Raw genomic sequence first — 13,584 nt, forward strand, 5'->3', positions numbered from 1 at the left:
TTTTTGTATTTTTTAGTAGAGACGGGGTTTCACCGTGTTAGCCGGGATCGTCTCTCGATCTCCTGGCCTCGTGATCCGCCCGTCTCGGCCTCCCAAAGTGCTGGGATTACAGGCTTGAGCCACCGCGCCCGGCCGCATTTTTTTTTTTTTTTTTTAGTAGAGACGGGGTTTCACCATGTTAGCCAGGATGGTCTCGATCTCCTGACCTCGTGATCCACCCGCCTGGGCCTCCCATAGTGTTGGGATTACAGGCGTGAGCCACAGCGCCGGACCAACATTTTTCTTTTTTGAGACAGGGTCTCGCTCTGCCACTCAAGCTGGAGTGTAGCTGGTCACGGCTTACTGCAGCTGTGTCCTCCTGGGCTCAAGCAATCCTTCCACTTCAGCCTTCCCAGGTAGCTGAGACTACAAGCACGTGCCACCACGCTCAGTTAATTAAAAAAAAAAAAATTTTTTTTTTTGTAGAGTTGAGGTCCCTCTATTGCCCAGGCTGGTTTTGAATTCCTGGGCTCAAGTAATCCTACCGCTTCAGCCTCCCAAACTCTTGGGATTACAGGCATGAGCCACTGCACCTGGCCCCAGTCTGCGTATTTTCAGGTTGATCATCCTTAACTCCTTCAGTGGATAACATACATTCACATTGTTGTGCAACCATCGCCACCATCCATCCCCAGAACTTTTTCATCTTCCCCAACTGAAACTCTTTAGCCATTAGACAACAACTATCCACGCCAGGTGCAGTGGCTCATGCCTATAATCCCAGCACTTTGGGAGGCCGAGGTGGATGTATCACTTGAGGTCAGGAATTTGAGGCCAGCCTGGCCAACATGGTGAAACCCCATCTCTACTAAAAATACAAAAATTAGCCAAGTGTGGCGGCACGTGCCTGTAATCCCAGCTACTCTGGAGCTTGAGGCACGAGAATGGCTTGAACCTGGGAGGCGGGGATTGCAGTGAACCGAGATCACACCACTGCACTCCAGCCTGGACAACAGAGCAAGACTGTGTCTAAAAAAAAAAAAAAAAGATAATAACTCTCCAGTTTCCCCTCCTCTCAACCCCTGACAATTACCCTTTAACTTTCTGTCTGTATGAATTTGTCCAATCTAGATACCTTGTATGAGTGGAATCATAGGATATCTGTCCTCTTGTGTCTGGTTTATCTCGCTGAGGGTAAGATGAGGGCTGCTTGCTTTTTGGCAGATCCAAAGCCTTGTGGGTTGTGTAGGATCCACTGGCCTGATACCTCTAGCAAGTAGGCAGTTGTCCCAACAGGTCTGTGCTCCAGGGATCCCTCACTCCCAGCTGTGCAGCCCCCCTAGAGGGGGCAGTCCTCTTCGGTATGCCTGGACAGGGGTTCCCTTCTTCATGCCTCTCAAGGACTCCTCAGGGTGGAAGCAGCACAGCCTCAAAGCTAACAGCCCCCAGTTCTGCACCACGCAGAGTGGATTTGAATGCCTCCTGCTTCTTATTCACTAAGTTGGGCTAGTTACTTAGCTTCTCTATGCTTGGATTTTCTTACCTGTAAAATGCAGAGGTCAGGTGTGGTGGTTCATAACTGTAATCGCAGCATTTTGGGAGGCCGAGGTGGGAGAATCACTTGAGCCAAGGAGATTGAGGCTGCAGTGAGCTGTGATGGTGCCACTGCACTGCAGCCTGGGCAGTAGAGCAAGGTCCTGCTTACCAAAAAAAAAAAAAAAAAAAAAAAAAAAAAAAAAAAGATGCTAACACTAATAATCATAGTGGATACTTTGCTGTGCCACCCATAACTCTCATTAGGAATGAAGGATCTTTAAGGATCTTTCCCCCATTTCTGGGAGTGCTGCTGTCAAAAAGTCTCCACTGTCAGCATCTATGGGGGGTGGGGGTGCTACTTCAGTGGAGAGAGTAGTTTCAAAATGACTCCCCACAGTGTCTGCTCAGCCTCTACTGCATCACAGCTCTCCCTCCTCCCTGCGCTGAGTCCTCTCCCTTTCCTCCTCCTCCTGCAGGTCTTGGCCTGGGAGCACCCCAACAAACGTCTTACATGCCGACCTCCATCTCAGTTGGCTTCCTGGGGACTCAACCTGCCACATATCATGTTTCTCACAAGAACTAAATCACATAGAACATAAAGTTCTAAGCCGGGCGCTGTGGCTTACGCCTGTAATCCCAGCACTTGGGAGGTCGAGGCGGACAGATCACTTGAGGTCTGAAGTTCAAGACCAGCCTGGCCAACATGGTGAAACCCTGTTTCTACTAAAAATACAAAAATTAGCCAGGCATGCCTGTAATCCCAGCTACTCGGGAGGATGATGCACGAGAACTGTTTGAATCCTGGAAGGCAGAGGTTGCAGTGAGCCAAGATTGCACCACTGCACTCCAGCCTGGGCGACAGACACTTCATCTAAAAAAAAAAAAAAGAACATAAAGTTTTTATCCCAGAGCCAGACACACAGCAAACAATAAACATTGGTTGTTATCATTATACCTTCTTTTCTCTCATGGTTACAGATGAAAAAATAAATAAAATTCCTCTCAAGAGGCCAAAGGGGGCTGGGTGCGATGACTCATGCCTGTAATCCTAGCACTTTGGGATGTGAAGGTGAAAGGATCATTTGAGGTCAGGAGTTTGAGACCAGCCTGGCCAACACGGTGAAACCCTGTCTCTACAAAAAATACAAAAATTAGCCTGGTGTGGTGGTGCGTGTCTGTAATCCCAGCTACCCAGGAGACTGAGGCAGGAGAATCGCTTGAACCTAGGAGGTAGAGGTTGCAGTGAGGGGAGATTGCACCACTGCAGTCCAGCCTGGGTGTCAAAGCGAGATTCTGTTTCAAAACAAAAAGTCCCAAGGAGAGACCACAATATGTGCTTATGGTGCCATGCTGACTGGGATCTTTTATCTTCAATGCTATATGTATGTATATACATAGGTAAATACATGCTTTATTGAGATATAATTCATATACCATACAATTAATCTATTTAAAGCATATAATTCAGTGGCTTTTTGTCCATTCAGAGTTGTGCAACCATCACTCTAATCATTTTAGAACATTTTGGGTTTTTATCCCTGTACCCATTAGCGGGCACTTCTCTTCCCTCCACCCCACCCCCAGCCTCTGGCAACCATACATCTACTTTCTGTCTCTATAGATTTGGCTATTCTGGACATTTCATGTATATGGAATCATACACTATGTGGTGTTTGTGTCTGACTTCTGTCACTCAGCATGATGTTTTCTAGGTTCATCCATGTTACAGAATGTATCAGTACTTCATTCCTTATTACTGTTGAATATTCCATGATGTGGATAGATCACATTTTGTTTATCCATGCATCCAGTTGATGGATGTTCTTTCCACCTTTTATTTTTTATTTTTATTTTTTGAGACAGAGTCTCCATCTGTCACCCAGGTTGGAGTGCAGTGGCACAATTTTGGCTCACTGCAACCTCTGCCTACTGGGTTCAAGTGATTCTCCTGCTTTAGTCTCTGCAGTAGCTGGGATTACAGGCACACTATCACGCCTGGCTAGTTTTTTGTTGCTGTTATTTTGGGTTTTGTTTTTGTATTTTTTTTTTTTTTTAGCAGAGGAGTTTCATCACGTTGGCCAGGCTGGTCTTGAACTCCTAACCTCAGGTGATCTGCCCACCTTGGCCTCCCAAAGTGCTGGGATGACAGGCGTGAACCACTGAACCCAGCCATCTTTTAGCTATTATTTCCTCTTTTTGGCAAATCATGAATAATGCTGCTCTAAGCACCCATGTACAATGTTTTCATAGGTATACGCCTAAGAGTACATATATATTCTTTTGTGTATACACCTAAGAATGGAATTGCTGCATCATTTGGTATCACTTTAATATTGGGATAAACTGCCAGTTTTCCAAAGCAGCTGCACCATTTTACATTTCCATGAAGAGTGTGAGGGTTCCAATTCCTCCACTTCTCCACCACTTGTTATTATCTGTCTTTTTTATTACAGCCATCCTCACGACGTAAAGTGGTGTCTCATTGTTGCAGTTTTTGATTTGCATTTGATTGACATGTTGAGCATCTTTTCATGTGCTTATAGGCTATTTGTATATCTTTTCTGGGAAAATGTCTGTTTAGATCTTTTGCTCCTTTATTCTTATTCAATGTTTAGAGTTTTGTTTTCTTCATCTGTAAAAGAATGTTACAGCCTTTATAGAGGAGTGAAGATTAATGAGAGAACATTTATTTGCAAGGCACACAGCACAGCGCTCTGCAGGGCACTTGGCATGCACTCCAAAAAGTTATCCAACCTTCCTGTCACCTTGCCTTGCAAGTAGAAACCAAGTCGAGTTCGTTCTGCATTATGTCACTTACCATAGTGTTTTGCATGAAGACAGGCTCAATAAATGTCTGAGAGTAAATGGGCCAATTCACACCATTCAATATTCAAATCTGAATCCTCTGTGCTTTGCCCCCTTTCTCCCATTTCTTTCATTGAATCTTTTCTTCCTGGAACAATTTTCTTAATTTTATTCCCCTTGCCAGCTGCCTCCTCTTCTGAAATTTAACTTGCAGTATCATTGAAGCTGAGTACAAAGAGAACCAAAGACACCACCTATGGCAGTCCCGAGGTGAATGTGAACCATTGAAGGAAATGAGTGTCTACAGTCTGTGAGCATAGCCTGTCCCATCTTAGCGAGAGCCACAAAGTAATTAAAGTACTTAAAGGAATGAGAAAAGGGAGATTTTCAAAAACCCTGATTGCAGACTGAGTTATTTAACACAGTTCAGCAACTCTGGTCTGAGGAATTTTCACCTGTAGAGGACCCAGGCCACCATCAGGACCAAAGATTCCAGTTTGGTGGGGCCACCCCCTGGGATGTGGAGCCTGCAGGGGGCCACAACTGGGTGGAGAAAAGGAAACAATGTGATCATTTGGCCGAATGGTAAGTCCAACCCATTTCACAGGCACTCAGCCTGTACTCAGCCTGCTCTGGTAAAGCCCAGCTGAGGTGCCTGCAGCAGGACTTGAAAGGGCAAGCACAGGTGAGGGAAGGTGTGACTGCCAGCCCACCTGAAGATGTGAAGCTGGGCGTGTACAGAACTGCTGGCTTTTACCTTAGGCCTGGGACAATAGGGAATGTGAAAAGCAAGGGGTGCGTGTGTGTGTGCGTGTGTGTCTGTCTGTGTGTCTGTGTGTCTTGGGTCCAGCTGCAGTACCACCATCTGAAACCCCCTGAAACCCTGGGCCACCCTCCGAATCTGCTCGAGGGCAAGCCTGGGAGCGTCAGGGGGAGGAAGGTGGAGACACGGGTGTCTTAGAGGGCAGGGACTAGTTTCACCTCATCTTTGTATTCCGGGGCCCAGCTTGGTGCCCAAAGCCCGTTTGCGGAGCTCATGAAATGCTCCCCCAGGCCGGGCACGGTGGCTCACGCCTGTAATCCCAGCACTTTGGGAGGCCAAGGCTGGCGGATCACTTGAGGTCAGATGTTCGAGACCCGCCTGGCCAACATGGTGAAACCCTGTCTCTACCAAAAATACAAAAATTAGCAGGGCGTGGTGGCGAACGCCTGTAGTCCCAGCCACTCTGGAGGCTGAGGTAGAAGAATCGCTTTAACCCGCTGGCAGAGGTTGCAGTGAGCCGAGATCGCACCACTGCACTCCAACCCGGGCGACAGAGGGAGACAACGTCGTCTCAAAAAAAAAAAAAAAAAAAAAAAAAAAGAGCTCCCAGTTCTAGGCGCTTTGGGAGCCGCCGCTTAAGATGCAAACATGGCCAAGTCTAAGAACCACAACCACACCCAACCAGTGCCGAAAATGGCACAGAAATGGTTATCAAGAAACCCAGATCACAAAGATACGAATCTCTTAAGGGGGGTGGACCCCAAGCTCCTGAGGAACATGCGCTTTGCCAAGAAGCACAACACTGCCCACTCCAAGCTTGGGAAGCGTGCTCGCGCCCGCCTTGCCTAGGGGCTCAGGCTGTGCGGGCCAAAGGCCGAGGCCAAGGATCAAACCAAGGCCCGGGCTGCAGCTCCAGCTTCAGTTCCAGCTCAGGCTCCCAAAGGTGTCCAGGCCCCTACAAAGGCTAAGGAGTAGATGTTTCTGTCTGCCAACGTGAGGACAGGAGGACTGGAGCGACCCCCCCCCCCACCCGGCTGCCGTCTGTATGGGGTGGGGTCCTCCTGTGTTATTTGTACTAAGAAACCTGAGGCAGGGAAAGAAAAAAAAACAAAAACCCTCCCCTAGTCCCACCTTGCGAATGCGGGACGCGGGGCCCTGTCCCGCGAGTGGCACTCAGGAGCCAGCCTCGGGCAGGCACCGCACGCCAGGCCACAGCTCGACGCGGCCGGGGATTCGCTGCAGGCGCGAATCTCTCGGCTAGAGCAGAGCAGCGGCAGCTGCCGGCCAGTCCACCTGTGCTCGGCTCGGCTCGGTTCCGGCTCCCAGGCAGCCCGGGGGTCGCTCACCCGGCCGTGAGGAACCCCAGCAAGCCGACCTTAGCATAGGCTGGGCCACAAACGCCCGACCACTTCTACGGCTGAGGCGCCAGGCGCGTGCCTACTGCAGGGCCGCCCGGGCCGCGCCGCATTCCTCATTGGACGATGGCCCTTGTCAATCACTGAGGAAACGCGGCCTTGGGTGTGGCCGGACATCCGGGGCTTTCCACCCTCCGCGTGAGGTGGGATTGAGGTGGGGAAGACGGAAGGATGCGATACCCAATGGCCACAAATCAAGGCCTTTGGCTTCGCGGCAGATTGGCAGGTGCTTGAACCACTGAAATGCCGCAGAGCGACACCGGCGCTATGGCTGTGATTGGTTCACTTCGCGGGTGGGTGGTTTTCTCCATGTGGTGGTCCCCACGGTAGATAAAATGGGCACCGTAGATAAAATAACACGTAAGTAAAGCTGCTGCCGGTGAAGTTTGGGAGTGTTTTTGTTTTTTTGAAAGTTAGTATTTTGGCTCTCACAAAGCCTCCTGATTTTAGTAGGCTTTCCCTGGAATGACTCAGATTCTCTTTCGTTACCTTCGTCAAAGCACTCCCTCCCCGTGCAGCCTCAGAGTTGGAGAACTACCGCGCTGAGCCCAGATTACCGCCAAGATCGTCAGAAATATGCGCAACTCAGTGAGCTAAAGCGGAGATTAGATGGATGGTATTTAATGGGACAAGACATGAGTGGACAGTTTACAGGAAAAAAAATGCAAGGGGCCCCTAAACATTTAAGTGGGCGCTCAGCCTTTTTCATAATCAGAAGAATGCAAACGAACACCTCACTGAGGCCGGGCGCGGTGGCTCACGCCTGTAATCCCAGCACTTTGGGAGGCCGAGGCGGGCGGATCACGAGGTCAGCAGATCGAGACCATCCTGGCTAACACAGTGAAACCCCGTCTCTACTAAAAATACAAGAAATTAGCCGGGCGAGGTGGCCGGCGCCTGTAGACCCAGCTACTCCGGAGGCTGAAGCAGGAGAATGGCGGGAACCCGGGAGGCGGAGCTTGCAGTGAGCTGAGATCCGGCCACTGCACTCCAGCCTGGGCGACAGAGCAAGACTCTGTCTCAAAAAAAAAAAAAAAGAAAAGAAACAAAACTTCATTGAGCTAAGGCTTCTGATCCATTAGATTGTCAAAAATCCAAAAGTTTAACAAAGTACACTGTTAAGGACAATACAGGAACTTGATCTGCCCTGCATTGCTGGGAGGGAGTGCAAATTTACCTTTGACCCGCAATCCACCTGTAGAATCTACTCTGAAAGTAAACTTACACAAACATGAAACAGCATACACGCCAGCTTTTATTTGTAGCGGCACTATATAAATTTGCAAGACTGGAAACCATGCAGATGTCCATGAGAGGGGGAATGGCTGAGTAAACTGGTACATCCGGGCTGGTACTACAGCCCAGCTGACTCTGTGGCGTTAAGAAAAATGAGGAAAACGACAGTATTTTCTATGGCGTGATCTGTCGCCAGAGATGATGTATATTGGCTGCTACCGTTAGCAAGAAGCAGCACTGAAACAATAAAACCAAAACTGATAAAAATGATAGCATAAAGGTGGAGAATCTGGTGGAAGCCCTAGAGGGTTTCCACCAATAGAAAAATAAGGTGACAATAATAATAGTAAAAAATATCTGTGGCAATAGGAATTTGCCAGGTTTCCTGTTCTGCAACCCAGCACTAGACCCGGAAAGGCATGTTTGGCTGGGTGGGACTCAAGTTACTTGTAACTGGAGGCCCTGCTATAGCCTGAGTGAAGGATTTCTGGTACCCTGCCCCTCTCCAAATTGGGAACTCTAGAACTGGAATGGTCCATCAGCACTGTCCTTTTGGCAGACAAGGCAGGCCTTTGTACCCCACCAGTGACTTGGTTTGGAGGTGGGCTGCCCCCAGAACAGGATGTAATCTTGGGCAAGGCAGCTGCTATCAGGCTGGGCACAACCTCCCCCTCCAGGCTGTGAGGAGGGAAGAAAGGAAACAACTTCTACCTGCTTTAAAGTAGGAAACCTCCTCATCTGCCACCTCTCCTGCAGTGAGAAGTAGAGACTAGACATGGATACTCCCACATAGGATACTGGGGCCTAATGGGTGACTATGGGCCTCCACCAGGCCCAGGTGACCCTGCAGATGTGATTCAGAGGCAGCCTCTCGCTGCTGTTCTTCAGCAGCCTGATTCCATGTGGACCATGCTGTTGCCTTCAGAAGTCATGGTCTGCCTGGACCTAGCCAGGCTGTACTGTTGAAGCCTTGTCATGTGCTCTTCCTTCCAGGCCCAGAGAGCTGCCCAGTAGGTCAACTTGGGCTTTGTATCAGGCTTTAAGTACAGGCAGGTCCTTAGGATAAATTAGAATAAAACAATCTCAGAGTGATCTAGTCTTAGTATAATTATTTACGTTTTCAAATTGAAAAAAAAAAAAAAAGAAAACCAGTAACAAATCAGCCACAGCAGAGAGGGGTACTGGGGGTTGATAGAAAATTTGTCCAGTTGTAGGTTTACTCGTAAAGCAGCTTAGATTGTGTGTTTTCTTCAGGGTCATTGGAAAAGGTGGTTACCGTCAGTCCAGGAAGTGGGGAGCCAGCTAATTGTATCCAGATGGAGGTACAATGGACACTTTGAGGGAAGGAGGCCCTGAGAAGTCTCTAGCAAGCAGGCTTTGGTAAACAGAACTGCAGATACTGATGAGTGACAGGCCACTGCTATTCGTGTCATGTCAGCAGGCCAGCCCGGGGCAGAGTTCTCAGCAGAGTGATGGAGGGAGGGCAGGGGAGAGATGCAAAGGCTTTGAGACTGGTTCCCATCTCTGGAAAGAAGCTCTGGCCACCTGAATGTTTTAGGTTCTCTCAGCCCCTGCACCCGGAGAGAGTTCCACTGGGATTGGCTTCTGTAGGCCTCTGTGGTTCTAGGTTCTTGGTGGCAGTGACGTACATACTGGTGATTCTGTGATGTGGCTGCCAGGTGGACATCTTTCCCGCGGTGTGTGCGCTCTTTCTCCCACCCTGCTGTTTCTTTCTGCCCTCCTTTATGCTTTTTAGCTTAGATTTGGTTCATTCTCTGAACTGAATCTCTGTGAGCTGATGAGAGCAATCTCAGATGAGGTGGCAGAAATGGTGTCAACAGAGGCCAGCACTTATGGGGAATAGACAAGAGCCACCCAACACCATAGCAAACCAGCAGTGTTTCCATGAAGTGTCCACGGCCAGGGGTGGGGCCTGGGCAGTAGACACCTACCACCGAGGAAGAGGAGGATGCTGAGCACTTCAGACACTGGCTTCCGAGTGCCCACCAAGCCCTGTCCTGGACCTCATAGGAAACTCAGGTGGAACAGGTGTCTCCCCAACACCGATGCTCCCTTTTATCACAGATCCCCAATGAAATGCAGTTACCTTCTCCTCCAGATGGTCATTTGTTCAGGGGATGCTGGGCTAATTTTTGTATTTTTAGTAGAGACAGGGTTTTGCCATGTTGGCCAGGCTGGTCTTGAACTCCTGACCTCAAGTGAACAAAGAATTCTTAAATCATAACCTGGTTAAATGCTTTTGACAAAACACATTAAAACAATTTCAAGAAGGAAAAAAGCATTCACCACAAAAGACAAACACTCATATTTGGATCCAACAACAGACACAGAGAGTGAATGGTCAGCAAAGAAGCAAAAGGGTGGAACAGAGAGGGGCTTCTGAAAAACCCCTGGCAGGCAAGAGGCAATGGCGGGAAGTTAACCTCGTGATGGTGCGCATGAGGCATGGAAATGCCACTGCTCCACTTTTTTTCATGTAGTGTGTTGATTGAGCTTTATTTCAGTAAACAAAAACTATTTCTAAGAACTTGCATAGGTTCTGTCTTTAGCATACCCTCCCTAACTCAGTTTGCTCAAGAACTGTGAATTGTTCTGCCAGTGGGGTGATCAGAAATGGGACCTGCATGGTGTGAAGGACCAGTTATCCCCATCATCGTATGTTCACTCACAAAGACGGAACAATCCCTTCCGGTGTCACAGGCACTGTTCTGTAAGATCACTTTGGCATTTTATTGAATGCTTTCTGGTGACATCTCTTTCCCTGCACATGGGCTTTTCTTCCCTAAAGGCCTTTAACCTGCTGAAAGGTAAGGACCAGGTGGGGTGTTTTATTTCTTCTGTCTACAGTGTCTAGCATAGTTCTAATTAAATATAATTAGGCAAGTACTCAAATAAGTCTTGCCTAATTAGATTTAAAGTAAGTATTCTGCTTAAGTGAGAGAAATTCTTGGCAGATCTTACCTCTAGTACCATTGTTTAGTGCCAGGATGAAAGGTGAGTCTCTGAATTAGACTTTTTGCTAAAAGAGCGCTCCTGGCTGGGCACAGTGGCTCACACCTGTAATCCTAGCACTTTGGGAGGCCGAGGCAGGTGGCTCACCTGAGGTCAGGAGTTCGAGACCAGCCTGGCCAACATGGTGAAACTCCGTCTCTACTAAAAATACAAAAATTTGCTGGGTGTGGTGGCGCATGCCTGTAATCCCAGCTACTAGGAAGGCTGAGGCAGGAGAATCGCTTGAACCCAGAAGGTGAAGCGTTCAAGCAGTGACCAGGCACCAGAGCGAGACTCTGTCTCAAAAAAGAAAAGAAAAGAACGCTTTTCTTTAGCTGAGTGTGGTGGTACACACCTGTAGTCCCAGTTACTCATGCCGAAGCAGGAGGATTTTGTGGGCCTGGGAGGTCAAGGCTGCATTGAGTCATGATGGCACCACGGCACTCCAGCCTGGGTGACAGAATGAGACCTTGTTTCTAAAAAAAAAAAAAAAAAAAAAAAAAAAAAGGAAGAATGCTCCCCTACAGCTTGCTTCCCTACAATTACAGAAGCTTCCAGAAATCCTCATAAGGCAGAATAAGAGTGTAGTTATTGGCTGGGCAAAGTGACTCATGCCTGTAATCCCAACACTTTGGGAGGTTGAGGCGGGTGGATCACCTGAGCTCAGGAGTTTGAGACCAGCCTGGCCAACATGGTGAAACCCCATCTCTACTAGAAATACAAAATTAGCTGGGCGTAGTGGTACATGCCTGTAATCCCAGCTACTGGGGAGGTTGAGGCAGGAGAATCACCTGAATCTGGGAGGTGGAGATTGCAGTGAGCTGAGATCACGCCATTGCACTCCAGCCTGGGCAACAGAGTGAGACTCCATCTCAAACAAACAAAAAAAGATTTGGATCAGGAGAGGGTCTCAGAGCCCCATAACAGCTGGAACCTCACCAGCAAGCAGAAGCCAGAGGGGCCAGGGGCTTTGTCCTCCGAGAAAACAGTTTTGATTCCTGTAAAGTAATATACACATTGCAAGAACTGGGCAAGTACGTATAGAATGTACGCCTGCATCTATGTTTATAAGGGCAAATTAGGCCTACAGAAGTCTGGAAAGAACAAGGGGGTGGGGCAGGGGTGGGGACAGCGTCAGGCATGGCCACTGTGCATCCCATGGGCGCAGTCTACATGTCGTATAGCCGGAGCTGCTCCTGCACGTCGCCATCGGACATCTCGCCAAACGTCTCCTTATTGTCTTTCATGAGCTTGAAGATGGCAGCCAGCTGTTCCTTCTGAACTCTGTCGAGAAGAAAGGACAAAGAGGAAGAAGGAGCTCCTAGCCCACTGGGGAGAGAGACAGCCTGTGTGCAGCCGGCAGAATTGGGACTCTCCTCTCTCCTGTGTGGCTGTGGTTGCTTTACAGAACAAGAAGAAAATGAAAATAAATAAAACCCGCTTAGAACATAGGAACTGGTTGGGTCTGACACACGCAACTTTTGAGGGCTCTAAAAGCTGGGATGCGAAATCTCAGGTTTGCCGGGGAGGTTTGGGGACCCCAGGTATCACTTAGGTGCTCTATGCCTCAGTTTCCCTTTGGGCCTCATTTGATTGTTGACTGCACATCCCACAGTGACGTAATGAGGAAGAAGATAGGCTCCATGAAATGGCTTGAGGTAGTACTATGAAGAAGTAGGTTAGAAACAGCCTTCTTTGAGAGGAATGAGCCGAAAGTGGAGAAAGAGAAAACATCAGCTGGGAAATCGGGGAGCATATAGATGTGTGCAAGACGGTGCTTGGCAAAGGAGCGAGGAGGGCAGCCTGTGGGGTTTCACTGCCCAGAGAAAGGGGGGTGCCTTTTCCTAATCTGCACAAGGACACCCTATGGCAGGCGGCGGCCCTGCCCCTTTTACCAAGGGATGGGTGTGGAGGAAGACTGGCCTAAATGTTTGTGCTGGGAGCAATGTCTTGTTATCTTTATGAGGCTCAGCTACACCATCTGACCAGCACAGGACAACTCCTGCAGCACAAACACCTGAGGTGGGGCGAGGCGGCTGCCGAACCCAGGGAGCCATATGTTTGTTGTTCGTTCTGCTCTGGTGCCCTGTGCTCCTCAGCCCAGCTGGGCACTGCATGTTGGCTGCCTCTCACTCTTCTGGTTTCTGCAGTTCCTGCCCTCCACACCACACCACGGGCTCAGTGCCTTCAGAGAACGTAAACCACATCGCAGCATCGGACCTCTCAGCCCCTCCCTGCAGCTGGGTCGGCTGTACGCACGGTACAGGCTCTGCAACTGCAGGACCTCAGCATAGCCCTGGGCCACTGGCATCCCCAACGCTGCCTGGAGGGGTGGTCTCCACATTCGCTCCCATACTTTTGCTACCATATTCCTTCTGGTTCACCCTTCCCTCCTCTCCTCACCGTGCGTCTTCCATCCTGCAGAGGTTTCTGTCTAGAGCAGCATCTAGCAGTTGAAATACTGAAGCCCTACTTCCCAGCCTCCCTTGTCCTCTGGGAAAGTTGCGTCTACAGTTGGTTCCCCTGTCTGAGAAGCAGCAGCCTATGATGTGTGCTTTGTGCCTCCTGTAAGAAGGAAGAGGGTCAGGTGCAGTGGCTCATGCCTGTAATCCTGGCACTTTAGAAGGCCAAGATAGGAAGATCACTTGAGCCCAGGAGTTTGAGACCAGCCTGGGCAACATAGTCAGACCCTGTCTCTATAAAACAATTAGCCAGGCGTGGTGGTGAGCACCTGTAGTCCCAGCTACCTGGGAGGCTGAGACGGGAGGATCACTTAAGCCCAGGAGGTCAAGGCCACAGTGAGCTCTGTGACTGCACCACTGCATTCCAGCTTGGGCG

The 13,584-nt window shown here is 49.2% G+C and overlaps 1 protein-coding gene and 1 long non-coding RNA gene across 2 annotated transcripts in view; one reads left to right on the forward strand and one right to left on the reverse strand.

Moving 5' to 3' along the window:
- The window catches only part of LOC101925788 (uncharacterized), a 110,774-nt gene extending 108,263 nt beyond the window's left edge, over window positions 1-2,511 (forward strand). Inside the window, exon 9 of the long non-coding RNA XR_012426205.1 lies at window positions 1,992-2,511. This is a non-coding gene — a long non-coding RNA (uncharacterized lncRNA). The remainder of the gene's footprint in view (window positions 1-1,991) is intronic.
- A 7,953-nt stretch (window positions 2,512-10,464) lies between these two features.
- The window catches only part of MXRA7 (matrix remodeling associated 7), a 34,489-nt gene continuing 31,369 nt past the window's right edge, over window positions 10,465-13,584 (reverse strand). The window contains exon 4 of the mRNA XM_005585399.5: window positions 10,465-12,030. Coding sequence (XP_005585456.2) covers window positions 11,916-12,030 — 115 coding nt within the window. The 3' untranslated portion in view covers window positions 10,465-11,915. The remainder of the gene's footprint in view (window positions 12,031-13,584) is intronic.

The sequence above is a fragment of the Macaca fascicularis genome, chromosome 16, assembly GCF_037993035.2.
Source record: "Macaca fascicularis isolate 582-1 chromosome 16, T2T-MFA8v1.1".
NCBI classification, from domain to species: domain Eukaryota; kingdom Metazoa; phylum Chordata; class Mammalia; order Primates; family Cercopithecidae; genus Macaca; species Macaca fascicularis.